Source organism: Calonectris borealis, chromosome 1 (genome assembly GCF_964195595.1).
Source record: "Calonectris borealis chromosome 1, bCalBor7.hap1.2, whole genome shotgun sequence".
NCBI classification, from domain to species: domain Eukaryota; kingdom Metazoa; phylum Chordata; class Aves; order Procellariiformes; family Procellariidae; genus Calonectris; species Calonectris borealis.
This window is the reverse complement of record NC_134312.1, coordinates 77,182,872-77,206,936: the sequence shown is the minus strand read 5'-3', so window position 1 is coordinate 77,206,936 and position 24,065 is coordinate 77,182,872. Positions and strand designations below refer to the sequence as shown.

Genomic DNA, 24,065 nt, shown 5'->3' with positions numbered 1-24,065 from the left:
ATTAAATAAAGTGACCTTCAGATCATTCTGATTCCTATAATCAATTTGTTAAGCAGATGAGCTGTTGTCTCAGAGAATATAAAAGCCAATTTTCATTACTCTCTCAGTTTGAGATTGCTAAACTCTGCATACCATTGTTCCCATGCTTTAGTCTGCGTGAACCACTGTCAGTCCTTATGTTTAACAAGGCATTGTGCTCACAGAACATCAAAAATTTAACTGGGGAAAAAAAAAAGAGCAATGCATGATACTGATTCGGTGATTATTAATGTTTTGGGGCAGGGGGTGGGGTGTTGCTGCAGAACATGCTTCAGAGACCAGAGAATGGGAACCTCTGCAGGAGTAGTTATTTGTTGGACATACCATTGCTGAAAATACTACAGGATGTAACTGCTGTGCATCCTAGTTCTTGCTATTGTCAGAGGGAAATTGCACTGAAGTGCCTTTGTTCTGATTTCATTATCTGGAAGCGGAGGCTACATTCAAAACTTTCAGGCAAGTTGTCTCCCTGTTACAGTGAAAAAGTGCTTGAAGTAAGTGGGTATCTACTTTGCCGAATGGGGAGTGTAGGTAATGCATATCTGAAGTTTCTGGCAGCTTGTATGTAGGAGGAATTTGTTATCTGACATCATACCTCTAGAGATGGTAGTGTCTTTACCGAGTGGAGTTGTGCCTGTATTCTTTTTGCACTTTTCTGTTTGCTAAACTTTCTTGAAAAGAATTCCATAAAACCTGTGATTTGGAGACATGACTATATTTTTATCTAACCACAAAGCACCCAAGTCTGACTTTATTTAGAAATTTCCATTTTTCTGATGCATTCCAACCTATGTAAAGATGAGCGTGATCAAAGTTCCTCTTCCTACGTCCCTCCCCCCATGCTACTTTTCTCTTAAACCAGCCCAATTATTGCTTACGCAACGGTACAGTTAATCTGATCCTTAATACTGGTCTCGATATACCAGAAAGGCATGTGCTCCGAACTGATTGGTCCTGGTTCTGACTGCTGTAGGGTTTTCCCAAGGGCTCTCGTAGTGGCTTTGTCGGCATGGGCACGCTGGGGAAAGGCAGTCCTGCTTGGCCTATGTTGCAGACTGACTCAAAGCCATGAGACTGCTTCACTGGGGAGGCTAATTGTGAACTATTTGGCTACTAGAGGGCAGATGCAAGTGGAGCCCTGTGGCTTTTGTTTGGCTTGAATTCCTAGGAAAGTGAATTTACCTGTGTTCAGACTGGAGTGTGTAGATGTATTCAGAGTGCAAGGACTAAATGAGGGAAGGAGGGCTGCCAGAATTTCTCTGACCTGTGACTGTTTTGACTTGTAAGAGTGAGCCAGGGAATGAGTATAAGGCAGGAATAGACAACCTCAGCCTGTTTTCCTGAAATAAAAACCTGAAAACTAAAGTGGTTTGGTTGGGTATAGTTTGTTTCATTAGGTATAGACTGTTTCATTATGTGAAAATGGAAACGGCTTATTCTGTTTACAAACAGTTTTACATCTAAGGAGATTATGGCTTCAGAATGGAAGAACTTTTCTGTTACAGTTCTCTCAAAAGCTTTAACAATGAAAACAAATTATTGTTTATTTTGTGTGTGATTAACCGTTCCAGTTGACCAGGAAACAACTTTTTTGTGATATGGATAAAATCCAAGGTGTTGTCACTTAAGTTTTATGTTAACAGTCACGTCTAAACCTATATAAAAATGATTTCTTTATGCTTCTGGCACTTTACATCCTTTCACTGTTTCTGTTTTGAAATATTTTAAAAATTGTTTTTCTTGAGGGAAGTGTGAGAACAAAAGCTTTAGCGTTTATTCTGAATAGGGAATACACACAAAGCTATTCAGGATAGCAGCAGCAATTGCATCCATTTTCTACAATAGCTTATTGATGTAATTTACTTTGAGTTAATACAAAAGTTTCCAATGCACATTTCTGAGTGCTTTCACTGGACTTTGTTGCACAAACTGAGTGCATATGCATATAAATATCTGTGTGTGCCCGCATTCCTTCAGAAAACCTTTATTATAGTATATCATTATAATATATTTAAGTATCCTGAGGAATTCCAACTTGTGAATTTGCCTGTTAGCCTGTATCTGAGTAGAACAGAGTTACTAGAATACATTCCTGTACTGCTTATCCTGAAAGGCTTTTAGTCATTACCATTAATATTGATGTTATGATTAGGCACTGGTGGTAATTTTTAGGTATTTTTAAGACAAGTATTTTGGTGATCTGTATGGAAGGTAACAGGCAGTTGCTGTAGTCTACTCCGCAATGGGAAGACGACATCAATCCTTATCCTGAGTAGGATTACATGATATAATTGCCTGAGTTAGCAAGACGCTGGACTCAAGGGATGGAGGCTTGAAAGGGGTGCTTTCTGGAAGGACTAATATGTTTCTGTTAATGTTGCCATTCATTGAGGAAAGTCCAAGTGTTTGTAATTGTGAAGCCACCTGAATGATCCTGTTTGCACAGAGCATATTCTGTAGGTCTCGTGTTTAATGAAAAGGACAGCCTGGTTTCTTGATCAAGTTATCTGATTTATATAGGCAAGAATTGTGTGCTCGTGGGGAGTCCTGAAGAGTCCAGAAAACGTATGAGAGGTTTGCCGTTTGGCTGTGAATGTTTCAGAGGGTCCTGCTGGGTGAGGGCTCTGCCACAGCTGGGCAGGGGTATGTGTGGGTGGGTGTTGTGCCCTCAGAAATACAGGGCTCAAGCTTGCTCAGCTGATTTTGCTTGAACTTGCTGAAATAACTTGATCTCAAAGATGAGACCAAGCATGAAGAATTTCAGTCTTTGAAAAAGCTGTGAAAATGGGAAGTGGAAGGTGAGGTGGGAATGCTTTGAAAGGTGGTTTATGTTAAGTAATACAAATCGTAGTATACTTCCACCTTTACTTGTCACTTGCCCAGGGAAGTGGTTGAGTCACCATCCCTGGAAGTATTTAAAAGACGTGTAGATGAGGCGCTTAGGGACATGGTGTAGTGGGCATGGTGGTGTTGGGTTGACGGTTGGACTCGATGATCTTAGAGATCTTTTCCAACCTCAATGATTCTATGATTCTAAGTACACACACAAAATATATGCTTAAGACCATTATGCCAAGTATGAACACAACTATCAAAAGGGGGAAATATGTTACTGGGACGTTTACTACATATTTGTATTACTGAACTATTTAAAATTAAGGGAGAAAAGCTATGATAGGAGCAAACTATACTATATTTATAAAATTACAGAATTTGTATTTTATATTTTGGTTTTTAAATTATGCTCGGTAAGTTGTAACATACAAACATATAACAATGTTATGTTCCACTGAAAATCTAGTTTACCAATGGATTTTTCTTCAGTAAATTTTATGATCAACAAGGAAGTATAAAACTTAAGGGAAATACATGTCTTCTGGTCTGAATTAGTCACTGACATGGTCTTTTCTATTATAGTATTTGAAGCAGGGGGGAGTGTTTTAAATGCTTCAACCCATTTAACCTTAATTGCTCGGTTTTAATAGACATTTGCTAACTAAAGGAACCAAATTATAGCTTGTATTAGACCTTACTAATCTTAATTAAAAGCTCTACTTTATAATCGGAAACAGCCTATGTTTAAAACAGTAAGCCTTTCTTAAATGGCTTATTTTAAAATGCTGAGGCCCTTTTGATAATAATTGTTTAGACTGAATATGGGTAACCATTATTCTCCTTATATTGCACTTAATTAAAAATATCTCCTCCATGTGGTTTTGTGCCTTCTGCTGGCTGTAAAATTGTTTGACTGGTGGGGGGTGGGATTACTTCACTTTTCTTGTGGTAATTTGAAAACATGTTGCTGCCCTTTGTTTTAAAAGTTTTCTGGGGTCACAAGTTACAAAATTAACATGTGAATTAATACAAATACTAGCTTCTTGCATTTCTCTATCCTCAAGTGAACGCTTGTCAGTCACTTCAATTAATTGGTGTACTAGGCATATAATTAAAACCGTTAATAATACATCCTATAATTCATTCAGTTTAACATTTAAATTGTGTTCAGGCAGTTGATTATGTGCTTCACATTGCACTCCTTCCTGAGACCTAACTTCCAGTAAAAGTCAAGTCTGTTATATTGGGAGGGAGGCCCTGGTTCTATCTGTTTAGCATTTGGTATACTGGTAGAGTTTCTGTTCATTTCAGGGGTATCTGAAGAGGGCAAAGGGTGGATTTCATCTGTCCAAATATGGATCTCAGTAGTACAGATCAGTACACTTAAGCAGTTCGCCTTGCTTTCCCTTTGTAGTTGATGGAGAGAAATAGGAATTTCCTTAATGCAAGTTCACCTTGTATTAATGGGGACAAAAATAGGTCAGATAGATAAATCGTGTCTTGAAAATAACAATCTCTTTCTAACACAGATGTTGACATCTACAGTGTAGGCGTGTGAAGTTGGATGAGGTGTATCTGGGCCAAAGAGCCTGCAGCTGTGAGATTCAAAGTCCATTGAAATGAAGCAAAAATATTCTGTTCTTAATTGTGCTTTGAATTTAACCAGGACAGGGGATTTTTAAGATGCAGTATTATCATTTGATCATTAAGAAATTCATCCTCCCAGTCTCAGTTTTACATTTATTATTCTTTAATATAAAATAGGCCCCCACCTCTCCAGCACAGGCATATAGTTAAAAAAAAAAAAAAACCAAAAAAACCCCAAATCTCCCACAACTTTATTTTAGGAAAAAGCTCATTTTTTTATTTGTGTTTTCTTAGAACTCAGCCTTAAGTTTTTTCTTGGTGCGTCCTACTCAGGAAGCACTGCTAGACCGTGTGATCATACCTTTGTTTAAATTGCGTTGCTTTTAATTCCAGTAGCTGAGTTGTCTGCTTGCATAAGCTAAATGCAAATTAAGAGTCCTTTACACTAAGTCTGCTAGACCTTTATGTGTGTTTAGAAGTAACTGCTAAGAAAAGTCACTTGTGCCAGTTATGGAGATGGACAGACCTTCTTGAATGTCAGTCTCATTTGCTTAGCTATCAGATCTTTGGAATACCCCTTAAGCATTTTTTAGAATTTCTCCTTATTGTCCAGTTTGTTGTATGTTCTATGCTGATGGAGTATACAAAGTTTGTTAAATTATACCCATTACAGGAAAGTAAAATCAGGGCTCTTTACAGTGGATTCAAAGAACTCTGGTTCCTACCCTTGCCACATACCTATGTGTATTTATCTTTTAATATCAAAAATGTGTAAGCTGGCCAGACCAAGTTTGATTAAAGATCTGTCTAGCTTGATACGCAGTCTCTGACAGTGGCCAATAGTGAATGCTTAGGGTAGATTATAAAAAACAGGACTTGGAAGAATGCAGCTAGAGATTTAGAGACTTCTCGAGCCAAAAGTTTCATTCAAATTGCTGTGTTTAATGGCATCTTCAGAATAGAAATGGAAAATGAGTATGTTTGCTTTACAGGTGTTCTGCAAAACTCACAGCTGGTAGATAGGTGATTAGCCATGCTCAGTGTACTGGAAAAGAATTGTATAGGAACAGGTAGTCATATACACCTGTCTCTTTTCAGCCTCCTGTCTACTATTGTTTACCATGAGTGTCACATCATGTTTCTCTACGTGGCCAAACCCTACAAAATCAGATATTAATTTTTGGCTTGGCAACTAAGAACATCTTCGGAATAACTGGCCTTCCCACTTTTCTGAAAATCAGACTGCATTAAGGAGTCTCAAGTCAGTTGTGAAAAATGAATAGGTACTTTGAAAAGCTTGACCTGGATTAGGTTAAACAACCTAACTTTATATAGTTACATTGTTAAACCAGGTGCCATGGATAAACATCCTATTATTTCATTTTGAGCCTTTTACTGAGGGTGAAATCCTGTATTAATCATGGGTGAGTCAGGTCTTGGTGCCCTGTTTTCAATGGATAACCAAGGATGTTGTAATGTGTTCTCTCCTGGACTTCTGTTTATATATCTTAGAAATACTATGGATATACACCAGATACAGCCTTAAAAGAGGGATTGTGTAGAAGGATGGGAAGGAGGAAGCAGAAGCATGGGGAGTTCATCAAGAACATTTCAAAAAGTGACTCCTCTAATCTCTAGTTTTATATTGGATGTACTGTCCAATTTAAAAAAAAAAAAAACAAACTATTTATTGGGTTGTTAATCAAGTCTTTAGTCAAGAGATTGCTGCATTTTGCTTATCTGTGCATAATAAAATAGCATTGCTGTAAAAGGCATCTCATGATAAATCATCTAAATGAGAGTATTGGGAATAACTCTACAGGACTAAACGAATATTTATATAAACTTATCCAGTTTTATGCCTCTACTACTGGGAAGGAGGGCAATGCAATTAGACTGCCTGGCTACCTATGGTGCCTTCTGTCAAATGCATATTATTATTTGAATACTGCACGGAAGTTATAGGCCTTCTTTGGTTCTTTCTACCTAACATCCTCCCCAACATAACAAACAAATATTATTACATAAAATTACAAAAGGAAAATTTCCAGGCTATGAATATGAGCTCTCTTCAATTTTCACCAAATGCCCATATTTCCATATCCACTATTTCCATATCTGCCGTTTCATTCTTTTTTCACTGAATAGCATTAACGGTGCTGGAAGCTGTGTAAGCTTTCTGGTACGGGGTATTTGAACACTGGAGCAGAAATGTCTAATTTCTTGGCAAAGCTAGTTGATTGCATCTGTTTGCTCTATCTTTCTTTCTTGTCCAAACATCAGATGTGAGCACAGCTTATAATTGAAAATATTTGATGATTCACGGGTCAGCAATGGTGTTTTTCACGTTTGAATTTTAAATTTCATCCTTACTGCTTTTCCTGGATTTTCCTCTCTATGAAATAGGTGTTTGTACAGCCTGCCCTGGCCTCATCTAACCCTCACCCCTGCATGCCAGGCAAAGGAGAGTGTGTAACTTCACTAGTTCCTGTTCAGAGACCCCCTGCTCTTGCTTACTTCTCTACTGGCCAAAGAGTCTAGGCAATGTTTTGAAGAGTCTGTAATGGGTAATGATGGGAAAGCTGACGGGTTCCATGCAGTGTTCATCATCTGCAGATCTGTCTCTGCTGGACAATTGTTATACATTCACAGGTCAAAAAACCAAAGGCTTCTTACCACCGGTTTTCAGATTTTCTCTATTATTATTTGTCTCTGATGATAAATAGAGCTCTGGCTCACAAGACCAATTTCTGCGTGGCTTTTTAGAACACTAAGGAGAGCCTACATCATAACTGATGAACTCGCTTTGTGAATAAAATTTTAGAATTGTCAGCATGTATCAGTAGGACAGGGTTCTCTGTTTCAGGAATAAAAAGCTTGAATCCAAAAATTACATTAATGTAGTATTTGTTTGAAAATAAAACCCTTTTGCATTGATCTACTGCAACAGCATCTAGGGCTTCTTGTTGATACTGGCCAGGGCCACGCTTTCAAAAAATGGAAAATGTTCAGTCTGTACACCCAAAAAAAATTTCATGGCAGGCACTTTACACATTGTGGAGATAGAATTGTTGTTAAGAAGCTGAGAGGCTGTGCCAGAATGCTGAGTTGAGCAGCAAAATTGCCAAACGTTTTGGCATCTTGAAAATAATTCAACGTTTCATGATTGTACAGTTCCCAAATCCACTGACTTCTGATTGAGACAGCTCTTAGAGCTGTGAACTGTTTCAGACAGTACTTTGTGTGCACTCACATTTAGGGTATTATCTTTATTATCACAGGTTTAATAAGGTTTAACTTACTGAAAGTTGAGATTCTGACACAACAATTCTGTGACAAGTTGAATTTGTCATTACAGAAACAAAATGTGACTTGTTCATCTTCAACTCTCGCATAATAACAAAATCCGTAGCCTAGTAGCTTTTTTACCTTCAGTACGGTGCACAAAGCTGAAGGGTGATGGATAAAAATGAGTTCGAGCATTTTGTAAGCCTATCTCGGACTTTAAAAAATTTCCTGTAAATCTTTCAGTTTAGTCTTCTCAGATCTTTTTGAAGCAAATATATCAAGCTCATAAAGGCGACATTTCTCTTAAATGTAGGGTCATCTCAACTAATTTTACTCATTTTATTTCCTAAAGATGCTGAGTACCCACAGCCCTGCAAGGGACTTATAAGAAAAATGAGTACTTACCACTCTCCTGAAAACATAAATGATATACAGATAATGTGTCCGTATCTAGGCTGGAGCACTGAAGTAATTTTTAAGCAGACTTAGTATCAGTGCACAACACCATAGAAAGGAGAAGGAAAATATGAAATCCCCAGTACTATCTCCTGGATAAGAAAAGTGCAATGTAAAAGGATTGATATTGGAAGTTAGGCAACATGCTGGTATTAATATATTACTCTTGCCAAAGTTACTCGGGAGTCTTATTACCATGATGTGGGAGGGACTTTCATTTCATTGAGTTTTGATGAATGACCCATACTCTCATTTTTCAGTACATTTTATGTGTGTTATAGCTGTTTTACTATCATGTGAACCTTCCTAGTCCAGATAAACACTTCTATAGTTGGAAAAACTATTTATGGCACAAGTAAACATAATGATTCTGAAACAAAGAAGGATCTGTGCTTTGATCATCCAAGTTATCCTGCAGTCAGCAGCTGTTTAGTAGGTGAGGAGTTAGAGTCTTCATACTTGTGAAGGACTTAGAGTGACAGTCCTTACAGGCTGCTCTTTGCTATTCTCTGCAAACCAAAATGCTGGGAGGCCTTCACTTCATAAAGGATGCTGTTAGGGAACTGTATGAATTTGTCTGCATTTGGGGAACGGGTGACAAAATAATAGGCAGAGTTGGTTTCTTTGGCTTCATAACTATTGGGTCTAGCGTTGTCAGGGGACCAAATCCATGGATCCCCTGTGTATCATGTTTAGAAGTAGCCATATGACTTTAGTAAATGTTGAAATGAAAGGCAGCCCTGAACATTTGAGCATGTGCAATGTTTCTCTCATGGCAGTGCACAACAGTGTACGTAATGCAGAGTTGCTCTGCTCATAGATAGGTTAATTGTATGGTACTCTCATGGAAGTTTTTGTAGGCTGGTAAAATTAATGTCTGATATGTGTCCCATACAAAGTAGGGAGTTTGACCAAGTAATACAGGATGACAGGAAGCCCTACATTTTACAAATCCTACATAATATAAATTACATTATATGTCCCAAGTGGTTAACCAGCACAGCAGAACAGTTCTCAGCCAGGAGTCTGCAGTAGCCTAAGGACTACTGTTAAAGCACATGTGGAAAAAATAGTTTGAAAAGGTAAGCCTGCTGTCAGAAGACATAAATTTGCCATACAGGGATTTGCACCTCTGCTGGAAAACGTAACAGTTCCTCATCCAAGAAGGTTGAAAACCACTGCTATATAGCCTCTCATATTGCTTGTGGCCTTAGCTGTCTCAGCCTGAAACCAAAGTAGTGTTAATCTGCCAGGGACTAATGAAGCACGTGCTATATGATATCAAGAAATCTTCCATTTTACAGTACATGATCTGCCACTGACTCGTTCTGAAATGAGCAATAGGGAATAGCCACCTTCTCTTCTCCCACATGAAGGGATGCAGAAAATAAGTTAATGTTCATCCACTGACACTTAATAAGAAAATTTATTTCAGAATTGAAGCTTGGGATTATTTCCTTTTGCCAATGGACAGAAATTTAAAAATGAAATGCAAAGGAAGGTGGGAGGTACGCCATCCGAGAATGAGGGAGATGCCTGCAGGGGTTGGAAAAAAGTAGGTGAATGGTGTCTGTATTAATCAGCTAGTTTCACTGTTTTAAATCTCTCTCTCAAAGTTTTTAGATGCATATTTCAGTTTAAAGATCTAGGAATAACCTCCTGCCATGACTTACTGAAACGGTAATCATTAGGATGCATGCACACCAGTTGTGGCAGTAAGGCGCACAAAAATATTCTGCCATTAGATCTCCAAGAACTTGCAAGATCAGATGTGGAATCAAACATTTCCCATTATATTAAAAGAGGGAATTGTGGTGGAAATGGCTGTGATTTAGAAGTGGTGGGAAAAATGCTGTCAAATGGCATGTTTCACCTTCATAACAGCTTGTGAACAGGAAATCTCTCTGCTTGAGCTTGTCGGGCATGGCAGCTACTAAATAAAGACAGACTCTAAAACTGTTATGTGCTCTGCAGGTATCCATCTTTATTTGGGTATCTCACTTGCAGTTCAAAGAACTTGTAGCCAATCTGTTTAAATATCAATTAAGAAAAATGTCAAACCACAACAAACCCTAATCAAGGGTTCAAGATGTTTAATGCAGGATAACAATAATTTTGTTTTTATCTAGAAAAATACTGTATTAACCATGAATGGGGCTGGGATGGTCCCAGGTAAGTTTCCGTTATGCTGGTTGAGATGGTAAATGTCACATAGGGATAATACTCAGGTGTATGAATAGAAAATATATTTTTCCCCAGCGAAAGAACTGTGCTTAATTATTTTTTCCATAAATGACTGTAGCTGTCCTAAGGTTTTAGGCCTCCAAAAGGTACTCTAGGTAAAAAAAGCTGTATAAACCTAATGTTAAAACTATATAAACCTAATTGACAAGGAAGACTTGTCAATTAAGCAGTCAAAAACTCTGTAAGGTCCTAAATGAAGAGTGTTCTGTGTCATTTATTTGATCTCCTCTCCATTCCTGCTCCTGGAGTGTCATATATGCCACCATAAAGAGTATTTAGCTGGCTGGCAAATTGCATGAAATGCATACAGAATCTCACCTTTCAGTTTCTGTGTTCTTTTTTTATTTTTGTTAAGTAATTTTTATTTCCCTGTACTTCAGTGATGACTTTCCATTGGCAAAGTACACATATGCTGAAGCAGTAATACCTGCCTTGAATTGGAGGCATCCTGAAAGAGTGAATCAAAAGGGTAGATTCATTTGTCTGTTGTCAGTTTGATTGGCATATCAATGTCCAGCCATTAAAAATGTTCTTCTAACTCTTTGAACTAGGAGTTTAAGCAAGGAGGGAAATGTACAGAAAAGAGAACAGAGATGGGAAACTGAGGAAGGGAAGGTGAATTTAAGAAAAATATAAGGAAGGGAGTCTCCAGAGGCCATATTTCTTATCAATGAATGAAGAATGTTATGGTCATTCACCAAAAATGTAAAATATAATCATTCAGCTACTGCAGAAAGTTTGGATTTTCACAGTCTATTGCCTTGTTTCATTTAACAACATGTCAGCTGAATTCTGCTTACAGCATTGGGTGCTTGACACTGTGTAGCCACTAGACTCTTTAAACATGACTCTAATTCTCCCTTGATTCATGCTTGCTGTGATCAATGTCGTAATAGGAAACAAATTCAGACACAAAACAAAATAAGGATCTGCAATAGGTGTCTCTGTGCTTTTTCTAAAATTAAGAGATAATAATTGTGGTCAGAGGAAAAAATATTAAACAAATAGAAGGTAAAAAAGTCCCATCCTACAGCCAGTGATAAATGGGAGGATGTCTCATCTGCTTTCCAAATGCATCCTAAATGTTTTTAGACAAGATAGTTCTAAATATGAAGCTGTTCGCACTTTAAAAATACATGTGCTGTTTAACCAGCTGGACATACCTCTACATAGTTTGGTTTCTATTCCATTTCCCCCCCCCTTTTTTCAGACAAGTACTTCAGCAAGATATAAAGCATGATGAACTTTGTGTTCAGCCATCACAGAAGAAAAGGAAACAAATGAAACTGCTACAGAATACTTGATGTTTTCTGGAAACTGTATGAAATGGCTTCCAGAAAAACACCCCAACAATACCACAGATTGCATCCAAATCATCTCCACTAAGTTGGCGTGGCATTTTCATTTTATTGCTGTTTTTATACTGGAAAATAGGGAGTTGTGACATTTTTGAAGGAAGTTGTAAAATGGAATTTTTTTTTTTTTTCCTTTGTGGATGCACTAATGGGAAAAACATTGGAGGGGCAGTACCCATAGTGGAAAGGCTCTTGAGGGATTTACACTGAAAAAAACTCATGCTAAACAACCTATTGTACCTGTTCTTTTTCCTTTTTCAACTGAGAAACATCAGGCTGCTTTTTCTGATTTTACCCTATTCTCAGCCTGCTCACCCTTGACCTTGGGTCTCAGAGTAGTCCTAATGGCTATCAAATTTTACAGTTTTCTTGGGCACAAGCGTCTTGAAAACATCATGACAACTTGAAAGCCGTAAAAACTGGACTGTGTGTTCCTCTCTGATTCATTAGATCGTAACATTTCCAAGGTCACAGCATCTAAAGAATAAAGATGTTAACATTTATGAGTCAAAAAATAAAGTATCTCAGGAAGAACCAGATGTAACAAAGGATAGATTTTAATTTGTTTTCTCTTATAGGAGAAGTTACTTACAAAGCTTTTCATGGGAAGGGATTTTCAGAAACAGACTTCACTCTGCGATGAAGTCAAGGTTTCGTTTGGGGTAGAAAAAAACTAATGAATCTTGATATGTCAATATTTTCTTCATAAAATTTGGACTTGGAGTAGATGCCAAATTCTGCTATCACAAAACTTGCAGAGGGAAGTGGTATTTCAGCAGGTCAGGTTGAGTGGAATTGATAACATTTTCCCAGCTGATTCTTCATACATCTAGCTGGATCAACGCTTGCAAATTTTAAGAGCAGAGCTGAGCAGGCTTCAAGTAATTTTGAACATGTGGAAATGTGCTGATGCTAAACTCCTCTTGAGAATCTAATCATTTTAATATTCTTGCTTGGGTTGAATGCTCTCCAGAGAGCTGAACTTTTGGCAAATTTGGCCTGCACTTAACCAAAATAGTCTTTAACCTACATGTGAGCTTTTCTTCTGGCCTTTAGATCTGGAGCGGGTTCCCTTCTTAAGGAAAGTGGAACTTGATATGAGAAATACAAATGCCTTAGGTTCAGGTTATCCAGTGTGTGTGTATAATTGCTGAAAATATATTAAGTGTAGAATTTGCCAAATAAACAAAGTATATGTAAATATTCCCATGTTGTTTTTATTTATTTTAATGGCTTTTACAGTCCCCAAATCCAGTCATTAAAAAGAATAAGATGCTGATCTGATTATGATCCAGGACTTGAACTTGTTTGTATTCTTGTCAGTGTGCATGTTACTTCATTTCTGCCCGTTTCCTTAAAGTCAAGTCAGGGAGTGGATGCTACACTGTTGCTTGTTCTGAATTGGAAGTGGGAACAAGAAATTTAAGTGCTGATCTCATCTCAGGTATTTCTTTACTGTGAGTCCCAGGAAACATGTCTTCCTGGCTCCATGAAGCCAGTGGCAAAAACGCCTCTTGACTTTTGTAGGATTGGGATTTCACCTCAGGGCATTTCACTTTTGGATATTACAAGTTCACTACTTTCCTAAGCATCTGAGATCAAGGTTGCATAAAACTATGCAGTGATGAAGACAGCTCTGTTTGTACTGTAGCTCTGTTCTTAATTGTGTAGGATTTGGAACCTAGGGTAAGGCTTTTCTCCTGCATTTTTCTGTGGAAATGAGGATAGTGCATTAGTCCTAGGAGGAACAGCGACCAAAACTCAGTAAAGAATCAGTAAAAATTTTTGAAAGCTTTTAAGAGAGAAGCCATAAAAGTGCAAAATATTACCACATGGAAATATGTGTTCCAGCATTTTGCAGTGTCCTTTGCTGCATACCAGTTCTGGATAAACAGGCAACATGCTGCAATTGCAGAACTGTAGTACGACTTTTTTTAGCAGAAGACAATTGATAATAGAGAATTCTGCAAGTGATATGCTTTGTCCTCTGTAGGGGGCTAGCAGCAACCTCTCATGGAGCAGGAAGGTAAAAACACAGTTTCTTTGCTGGCAAGTTTGTAAGGACAATGTTATTTACTGTCTCCATAATACCTCTTTGGCAGTATTTTGTTTAAAGCAGCTAGATAAATAGATAAAGATGAACACCAAAATATTTTTCTCTTCAGATACTGAATAAATATGTGGATTTATCCATCAAGAGAGACTTACAAAGAATTTAATATTTATTTTTCTAGCTATTTTATGGATCCACCTCCTTTAGGAAATATTCCACATCTGCATAATATACCTGTGTGCTAAATTTTGTTTGTGGTTCTCTAAATCAGAAGAAATTCATGTGGGCAGACAGCTTCCTTTGGCTATTCATTTTAAAATGTCCAAGCACATAAATTATTCCTTTCAAAGTCAATTGAAATTTTTGTTTACTAAATTAACTCCAGATTTTTCCCTTACATTAGTAGTCAAGAAATACTTTAAAATGAACACAGATTTTACCCAATCCTACTCCTATTTTGAACATCATCTGTTGCATTGTGAGTGTTGGGATCTGTGGCCTTAACAGATGCCAAGATAAAGGTTGTGCCAATGCACACTTTCCCATTTTCTGTAGAAATCTGTGGAATTCACACTAAAAGCTGAATTTGGCTCATTGACTTCCAGGCCTCAGCCATTCTTCCTTTTGCATGTTAATAGCCATAAGGCTTCTGTGACAGTTTAGCTGTGACACTGATCCAAAATTCATCAACTCCATGCAGACATTTGCTTTGATTTCAGTAGCTTTGCCCATAATGATCTGTAGCTGTGCTGACAAATTTTGTTATATGTGTTGTAATGATTTTTGGACATTCAGGAACTTAATGAATGGCAACTGGTATAATGAAGAGTGGGAGTGGATTTTGCTGGAGGTAGATTTTCTACTTTCCTGGCATAAAGTCTATGCCACCTTCTAGCAAAGATTGTTAGTGCTTGGGAAAGCACTTGGTTAGCACGCAGCAAATTTCATGACGCTGCTGAAGATGTTTAGACAAAATGGGAACTAGCATTTTCTTCACTCTGTTTTACAGTTTGGTTTGTCTTTTGGACATTAGTTATTGCATGCTGATGTGTCTTCTATTCTCTGCTGAAACAGAAAGCTGAAATACTGCGATACTGGAAGCAGAAGAGATTGATTCTTGTTTTATTTTGAACATTTCTTAGTCAAGTTGTACGTGCTCCTGGAAGAGCTGCTTCTCTGCAGGGTGGCCTTGTGAGGCTTCTGAGAGTGCCATCCCTTTGTTGCAGAACACAGAAATGAAACAGATTTCTGGGATAGTGTCAGTTTCACCTGTAATAACGAAAGAAGACTCAACCCCAATCTGTATAAGGTAGATACAGGTCCCCTCAGACTAGAAAGAATTAGGTCACTTAAAGAAGACAACTTCAAATTCTTTTCCTATAACTGAAACAGTGTGATTGTAAATTACAGCACTCCTCACGGTAACAAATGCTCATATTTTCTCAGATACTTGTCTAGGTTTTTTTAAAAAGTTCTTGGATGCGATGCTTATATAATAATTGCAGTCTCATACAGTATGTACTCTTTAAGTTACACCACTGCTCATTGAAGAGGACAACAGCAGAGCATGGCAGTGCTGTGTTCCTTAGGGTTCTGGAAGAGACTTATTTCCAGGCTGTAACAAAAAGATTCACCTCTGCTTTCCAGAAGGAATTATGATATAGTTTCCAAGCTTCTTTCACCTTGGCAAATAGCTGAACCAGTACAGTTACTAGTACACCCAAGTAAGCAAGCTTCTTTTTATCTCTTTTTTCCTGATGATTTTGTCCTTTAAAACTTTTGAAACAAGCAGTGGATTTTGGAGATTTCCCAAACCAGTTCGAGGAAGAGATGGTCAAAACTAGCTCAGCAACAGCTGAGGATGTGGTTGTATACATCCAGCTCTGGCATTAGGAGTTGCTGTCTCATTTGAACACAGTAAGCCCAAATAGGTTCTTGACAGACTATATCATTATTATAAATGGCCCTATGCCTTCTTAATCATTTTGGTGCATTTAATTTTTTTCCAAGGCTCCTGTAATTGCTGCCATTGTAATAACATATGAAATTAATTCCTCTTAGAGAGGAAAATGCAATACTATTTTAAGGTATTTTCTTCACTAGACATCCCAAGAGTTGCCAGAATTTGCTGGAGTGTAAACTGTAAATATTTTGCCAGCGTAGATAAAACTTTAGGTTTCCCTTAGAGCTAGCTTGCAGTAAACCTTGCTGATTCAACAGTATATGCACCTGCATCCAGCACAGCAATTTCATGGTCGGATGGCAACATTTCTCTGTTTCTCTTGTTTCATTTTTGTGTTATGGTAATTCCTTCATGATGAAAGACAACATTAAGTGACCAAACACTAAAAACGTTAAGGATAGTTGAAGCTACAAAATTAGTGGGAAGAGTTGACTTTCTGAGTTAGAGGTCTTTGGAGCCAAGAGTTTGATTAACACGCAATTTTATCAATTACAGGAAAAAAAGAATAATAGGATATGACCTAACCAAAAGGAAATGAACATAGCTGGCCTCTGCAAATTTTGAGTTCTACAATAGATAAAATTAAGAGCAAGCCTGCAGATTGTATGTGTTCGAATGTACTCCTATTGCTTTTATCGCTATATTAAGCTTACTAAGGAAGCCATATCCTGCCATGTCAGATGTAATATTCTGCCTGTAAATTATAGTTGTTCAGCACTTTCACTGAGGCATTCTTTAAAGAATGTCCTCCTCCAGGTATATGAGAAGGGAAGATGGGGTGGTGTTCACATTGTTTGCAGGGGTGTTGTCTGCTTTTCTCTTTTACAACTGGAGCTTGAAAAAAGTTCAACATTTGGACTTTGCAGGCTTAGTGCGTGCTTTTGGTGGGTTTTTTTGTTTTTGTTTTAAAAAATAAAGTGTTAAATTCACCAGTCTTATCCTCTTGGTGTTTTAGTAGCAATACTGGAGATAGAAATTCCAGTCAGCCTGCCAGGTGAAGTCTCTTAAATAGCAATACGGTTTTGGGGGGGAAAGAAACACCAAAAAACCCACAACATGGCTCTTAAAAATAGGTAGAATGTTTGGCTCCACTGCTAGTTTTGTTCTGCTGTTGGTGTACAAAAGCAAGAAGTAATCTTCTAATCCTTTTGCAAAATTTGACGTAACTGGAACTCCTTGAGAGAGAGATAGGAGAAGAATCTGTTCCTTTTGTTATTTTTCTGGTTTATGTATCTGTTAGATTACCCTTTCTGGAACTTAAGTATTTGTATTGCATCAGCACTTTGTGCTGCTAATCACAGTACAGCTTTTTAGAAATAAGTATTATATAAAGGGTAGGCATTCAAAAGGCTTCACATTTCTTCGAATTTTGTCCCTTTTGAAGGCTCTCCCATCGCTTATTTAAACAAATAGTCCTATTGAATTCATTGTTTGAAGCAAGGGAATGAATTGATCAGCCCTTGGCAGTCTGATGCTGAGTAACATAACAGCTGATAACACTTTCTTCTGAATTCCCTCTTCCAAAGAAACTTGATGATGGATAAAAGTTAAGAACAAATCTTAAAATGAAATTGCCATTTTTCCTGAGTGTCCTGAAGGAACGCCAGACACACCTGACATCAAAATCATGTTCCATGCTTTTTGATTATTGACTTGGCCTGTTAAAACATGGCATTACTGTAGAACTCTCTTTTTGTCCCTGTACCCTGAGAATGATAACAAGTTTCTGGAAATATTCATGAATGGTTATGGAAGCTGGAAATACCTGCTAAGTGGAAACCTCACTGGAATGCTTTGGCAACATGCACCCAGACACACTGGGCTGTAAATAAAGGAGAGCGGCTTCTCAGGGACTTTGCACTGCCATGCTGCAGGTGTGTTTGGAATGAGCCCAATACGCAGTAATTTACTTTATCGTTACTTGTTTCAGGAAAAATCACAGACCTATCTTTTTGTTGTTATACCTGACTCCAGAAGGTAGGGCACATCCACAGGCTGTGCTGACTCGGCACTTGTACAACCAATGGATGGAAATCGTTAGTAAAGGATGGGAACTTTCTGAAACAGAGCAGTGGTTGAAAGACTAGGAAGATTACCTTTAAGCAGCAGGTCGTATTTTTGTTAGGAAGATCCTTTCTCCAGCTTCTGATTTCCAGCATCTTTGTGGTGCTGAATCCTGAGTTACAAAAAAGCACCGGTTTTGCAGATAAAGTCAAATTCGTAATTCTCGTTTCAAGCTGCTGAGGAGATTACAGAAGGAGGGCTTCAGAGCTGTTGGAGGGAAGTGGATGGAGACCTGGGCTATTCTGAGTTTAAGGTAGGTTTCTGGGAGGGGCAGACCCGAGGGGGAAGGCTTGCAAAAAAACTTGGGAGGAGCCTGTCTCTGCTCTGACAGATCAAACTTCTCAGAGGATTATGCAAGGAGGGAGAAAGCTAGCCAAACTCAATCCAAGGACCAGAAATGCTGAAAGTATTGAGTGACTGAGTCTGAGCTGGCTTTTCAGAAGAATCTGGTTTTACCAAACTACCTTGCTGTCTTGGGATTGCAGCTGGGTATGATACCAGGTAGCAAAGCTTTTCCTGGAGTATTTTTAAAAGTAAAAAAAAAAAAAAAAAAAAAAAAAGGCTGTGTAAACGTGAACCTAATACAGAAATATTTCAACCACCTCTGCAATGGAAGGCATGTTTGAACAGTCAGGATAGCTCTGATGTACTAACAGGTGATTTTCTGAAAAGGTGACTTTATCTGTTTGTCATGCACTGTCTAACTTAGGGACAGTAGCTGGAGTTTTTGGTCTAGCACACCACAGATTTAGAGCTGATAGTTATCAAGCTATGAGGCTGTCTATAATTATTGTGTATTTTTAGTTGGTTGATGTGCACCACTGAATGATTCACAGCGATGACTGTGATGCTGGTGTTCCACATATAAGCCAAGGTACAATCTGTAAAAAGAAGAAAGTTTGCACTTTTTAGAATGAGAGAAGGAGTGGTTTTTATATGGGGGAGGGCAGATCATAACAGGATTGTTTGTAGTTGAAGCAAAATGCACCTCTCTTATTATTCATGGTACTCTCTCAGATACAGGCTAGTAATTAAAAATAATTCTAGCATACCTTCTAAGAATAAAATGTTGGACTTGTTGTTGGTATACGTGAATTAATACAGAAAATTATAATAGGGCTTATTTTGTGGGGGAGGGGGAAGAGACAGACAAAACTGTACCAAGTTATTAATAGTAACTTCATAGAGCTCAGTGGACTGTGACAGCTATTTCAGAAATGGTGTTTTTCAAGGTTTATTGTACAGAACTACAGCCTTATGTATTGTCAGGAATATACCAGATCTTCCTTGCTCTGAGAAGACAATTTTTTTGTTAAGCAAGGCATACTTTTCTCTTGTCTTATGCCATATTAATAGCATGTTTCAGGTAGTTGTTACTACAAAGTCAAAGGTTTAACTCATTGTCTGCTTGATTATTTTAAAGACAAAACCGAAAACCTACATTTTAAATACAAAAAAATGTACCAACATCAGGTGTTTCTTTTTAATTTTTGACAACATATCATTGTTTACTATGATGATACTACAATTATTTTGGGAAGGAGTGTTCTATACATTGGCTTGCTGCTTTTCAGTCATATATGACCCTGATATATTCAGTCAGTAATTTCCTGAGCCATCTGTTGGATGAAATATGCAATACGAGTATGTAGAAAGATTAGGAACATGCATATATTCAAAGACCATGCTCATTTGGAGAAATTTTTCTGTGTTCTTAGTGTTCTCTTTTTACAAAAGCTTCTTTGTCCTTCTCTTGTGTTTTAGATATTGACGAGTGTGAGAATGACTTCTACAATGGGGGTTGTGTCCACGAGTGTATCAACATCCCAGGCAACTACAGGTGTACATGCTACGATGGGTTCATGTTAGCCCATGATGGTCACAACTGTCTTGGTAAGTAGCGAACACTGGCAAGAAAGTTTCGTTTCATGGCTGCGGTAAGAAGGCCTGATCTGCTTGTTGCATTTTGTTGTGTGGTATGTTTTCAGTAAAGACTTGGTCCAGATCACACTGAATAAATTAAAATCTGACTCCGGTGTGGTTTAGACTCCGGTGTGGTTTAGATCAGACCCTTAAAGTTGGCACTCTTAATCCTAACATACTCAAATCAGTTTGCCCATCTTTAACATTGCTAAAAACCCCCCCTGACCTCCAAAGGCTGTGCTGGATGTTTGGGCTTCTTTTTTAAGAAAAGTAATGTCCCATCCACCTAAACATACTTTGTCTGTTTCTTCCAACTTTTGTAATTCCAGTCATATCTTTAAAGCTCCCCCTCCTCTTTTTTCTCTTTTAGGGTAACATAGTTCTAGGATATGCTGTATGAACATAAATTACAGAATGTTAAAAGTGCAAGTGTGATGAAGGAATACTTGGACAATAAAATAGGGCAAAGAAACAGTTATCAGTAATAGCTGTTTACAAAGGGGAGGGACACAGATATGTACAGAGAAGGATCTTAATTGCTTCAGCAGTCTGAGGATTTTGGGGTCTGGTTTTTTGGTTCATGTCCATTGCCCTGGTTTAAATAGGTTGGGTTTATCCTATAAGCTAAAAAAGTGTATGTTTCGTTTTGAAATTTCTTCACACCAATTACCTGGAAATGAACTTTGAGTGCTATATCCAGTTTCCCCTACCTGCTTACTTGGTAGTCATTTTAGCTAAATCCTAGCGCCTAGGGACTATCTTTCTCAATATTCCCAATATAAATGCAATGACCAGTGTTTGGTACAGTCCCAAATTCATTTCAAGGCTATGTTGATAAAACAGTGCGGAAAAGGGGTATTTTTTCTGTGTTACGCAGCACCTTTACTTTGATAAAAACTGAGATTCTTTGCAATAAAAGTCAAGAAATCAGGCAGTGAACCAGAAATAATAAAGTCTAGCAACACCAGTCTGCACTCACTGAAGCTATGGAACAACTAGAATTTCTGAGCAAGGATTTGGTTAGCCTTTCAGTAGATGTATTTCCTACTGGGTTAATTTTCAAACTGAGTAATATTTGTTCAGATGGATTATATATCCTGACCATTGACAGACTTTTGACTCAAACTTCCAAATTTCATTTGTTATAGAACAGACTAAATAGATTTATTTGCCTCAACCTGAGGTGGTCAAATGATTAATTGTGCAAGAGGTATTTCTTATACAAAAAGCAGCCAGACATTCATTTTAAAAAGAAAGAAAAACTCTATTTATACTAATGTTCATAAATATTTCTTAATAAAACAGGACACAAACATAATCAAATAGTTAAACTATTTGGAATTCAAATAACTGTGCATGTACATTGTTTCAAACAGCTTGCTATTTTCAACTTTGTTTCCAAATGATTCCCATGTAGTAGGGAAAAGTAGGTTAGCAAGTATGAACAGCAAAAGGAGTGACCTGATAAAGGATGAACCCTTCAGGAGATCTGTGGGATTTATTTGGACCCCTGCTGTCTGTGTTGTTGCTCTCTGGTCATGAAACATACAGGCTGGATCTAGAGATAGCCAAATTTTTTATTTTCTTTTCATTAATTTCTATTCAGCCACTTGGGTTTTTTTGGGGAAAAAAAAGGCCTACAATAGTATAAACCATTGTGTTTAACAGGTGGCTACGGTTGAAAGTACTGATCCAAAGCTTGCCAAGAGATCTTTCAGGTTTTTTAGAATCGGTGTCTACCCATACTCAGGGTCTACTCTGAGCTGACTTTTTGTGTTACCCCAAAAATGTTAGGAACCATGTTGCTTCTAGAAGAGGTTCAGTGAACAGATGAGTGGGAATGATGGCAAAGGGCTCCCTTTCTCCCAGTGTGCAATTTTAGGACACTGAAAGAGGTCACAATTGCCTTTCTAATTTTGAGACCATGGACTGGGGAAGTTTCTGTTCCTGAAATGCAGATTGAATATTTGCAGCTAATGAATGGTCTTTGAGATGTCTCAGTAAAATAACTGCTTTTACTTAGAGTCACTGAAAAGGGAATCAAGGCATATTCCTCTTTCTCCCTTCTTTAAAATTTGAGTGAGTTTGCTGAGGACAAAAGTGTGTGGTTGAAAGGTCTCAGACTGAAGTTTTTAATCCTGGCAGTGGCCATGCAAATCTTGCTATGACTGCCTGTTTTATGCTAACTTAGATTTGGGACACCAGAAAAGAGGGAACTTCATTTTTCCGTCATCATTTGGTCCCTAGCTGGCTGCTGGCATTATCAGTTACACTGACTGCTGGGATAGCCTGTTTGAGCCCATTAGCACAGTATCAGTTTTGAAAAGGGGGTCGTTCTAGTCTTTTCCCTTCTGGAGTAGTTGTATTTCCCTTCACTTATGCCACCAGAAATGTGTAAATGCAATTGGCTGATTTTAAGAGGACACAGTGAGGTCTCAAATCAAAAATAAACCTTGTATTTGCACATGATTAAACTAGTATTTCTGTAACCTTTTGGAAAATTTTCGCAGCATGTAAAACTTGGTTAATTTATTCCAAAGATATATATTTTTTTTTCCCATGAGGCAATTAGACATTGAAAGGAATTAAAGTTTTGATGAGTCCACTGGTCTCCACCTCTTCTCACTTTTTGAGAAACCATTTACTTTTCATGGATTATAAGGAGACAAAGAACTCTTCATAAGATTAGTGACAATGTTTTTCACCTTTCAATGCATTCTTTTACTGATTTCCCTCCCCCTGAACCTCTATAGGACTTTACAGAACTGTCAAAATGAAGGCACCATATCATATATTCCATGTATCAAGTTTATGTTCCTCTTAGAAAAGGCATGTAATGTTTGATCAGCATGCTGAAATTAAGTCTGTGTACATATTAAGTAGGGCTGTAATGGATCGTGTATAGAATTATGTCTTTTCCATAGAATTTGTAGATAAGCCTATGAAACTCGCAGTAGGTTGATTTTGAAAATCCTGCCTGAACTGTCTTCTCATACAGTACCATGGATGTGTATGTGCTTGGATAGAAGATTTGCTAGGAGTGACCCAACATCAGACTACACTATTCCTACTTCTCCCCCATCCTTTGGCCTTCCAGGCATTACTGTTGGGGTCCATTTTGTCAGCGTGTGGGGAGTCAGGCAGCAAGAACTCTTAGGGGGCATAAACATAGGAGCCTCATACCAGTGAGGACACCCTGGAGCTGACAGATGTGATGTGAGATCTACAGGAGTAGATCTGGAGTGTGAGATGGAGGCTAGATGGGATAATATAAGGAATCTAAAATGGCACCTGACCCCGATGTTTAGGCAGCTGAATTGCTCTCTCAGTGACTTGGGCTGCATTTTGTCACGCACACATCACCAGAAATCTTTGTCTAGTGATTTTAGATAGAAGGCCTAGGGATGGAACCCCGTGATAGTTCACTGATAGTCCCGTAGGCCATCAAGGAACATCTAGTAAACAGGTTGTAATGGACAAGACCGTTACATCAGGATTTCTGCATCTCTTGCTTGACTGACGTCTATGCAAAATCTTAAGCCATCTCTTCTTGACAAGGTTTACATTCCTTTTTAAACCTTCACTGGATGTCTTTCTAGTAACGTCAGTGTAGCAAGATGATTACAATCTTCTTTATAAATAACAAACTTGGAGTATTCACAACTAATTAGACCAGATGCAGTTGACAGGTTAAGTGTTTTTTCCTGAGTTCTTGTTTCGACATTTCTTTCTTTCTTTCTAATCAAGTGCAATTTCTTATTTATTTATTTGTTGGGAGAAGGTGTTTGATTAAGAATTCATGGCTAAAATTTGTACTGGAAAATGTCCAAAACTGTCCTCAGGGGAACTCGACTGGCTTTCTATTTGACATTTTTATTGAGGATTTTCTCAAATATAACATGAAATGACACCACAGGGAATTTGAACTATGATGAGATCTTTGTCTGGCTAAAAATAATTTATTTTAGCGCTGTAATCACTTGAAATAGCAGTAGTTCTTTCTCAAAATTGCTCTAAATTCTGCTCAGTGGATACAAGACTAATATTTGGTCTCATGTAATAGGTTTTCTTTATCCTTCATTTCAAACCAGTCATGAATTTTGTTTTCCCCTCTCATATATGAAATACTAGTCTGTTTTTTTTAATAAGCAATTAGCTCACTGGTCCAGATGTTTTTTCCTGTTTGATCATTTTTTTCTCCATGGTCTTACTGACAAATTGATTTTTCCTTCTTCAAGTCTTTCACATGTTGAGGCAT

General features: G+C 37.8%; 1 protein-coding gene across 1 annotated transcript in view; it reads left to right on the top strand.

Annotated features, from left to right (window-relative positions):
- The window catches only part of SCUBE1 (signal peptide, CUB domain and EGF like domain containing 1), a 212,842-nt gene that overhangs the window by 13,959 nt on the left and 174,818 nt on the right, over nt 1-24,065 (top strand). The window contains exon 3 of the mRNA XM_075161699.1: nt 19,649-19,777. Within this exon, the coding sequence (XP_075017800.1) occupies nt 19,649-19,777 (129 nt within the window). The remainder of the gene's footprint in view (nt 1-19,648; nt 19,778-24,065) is intronic.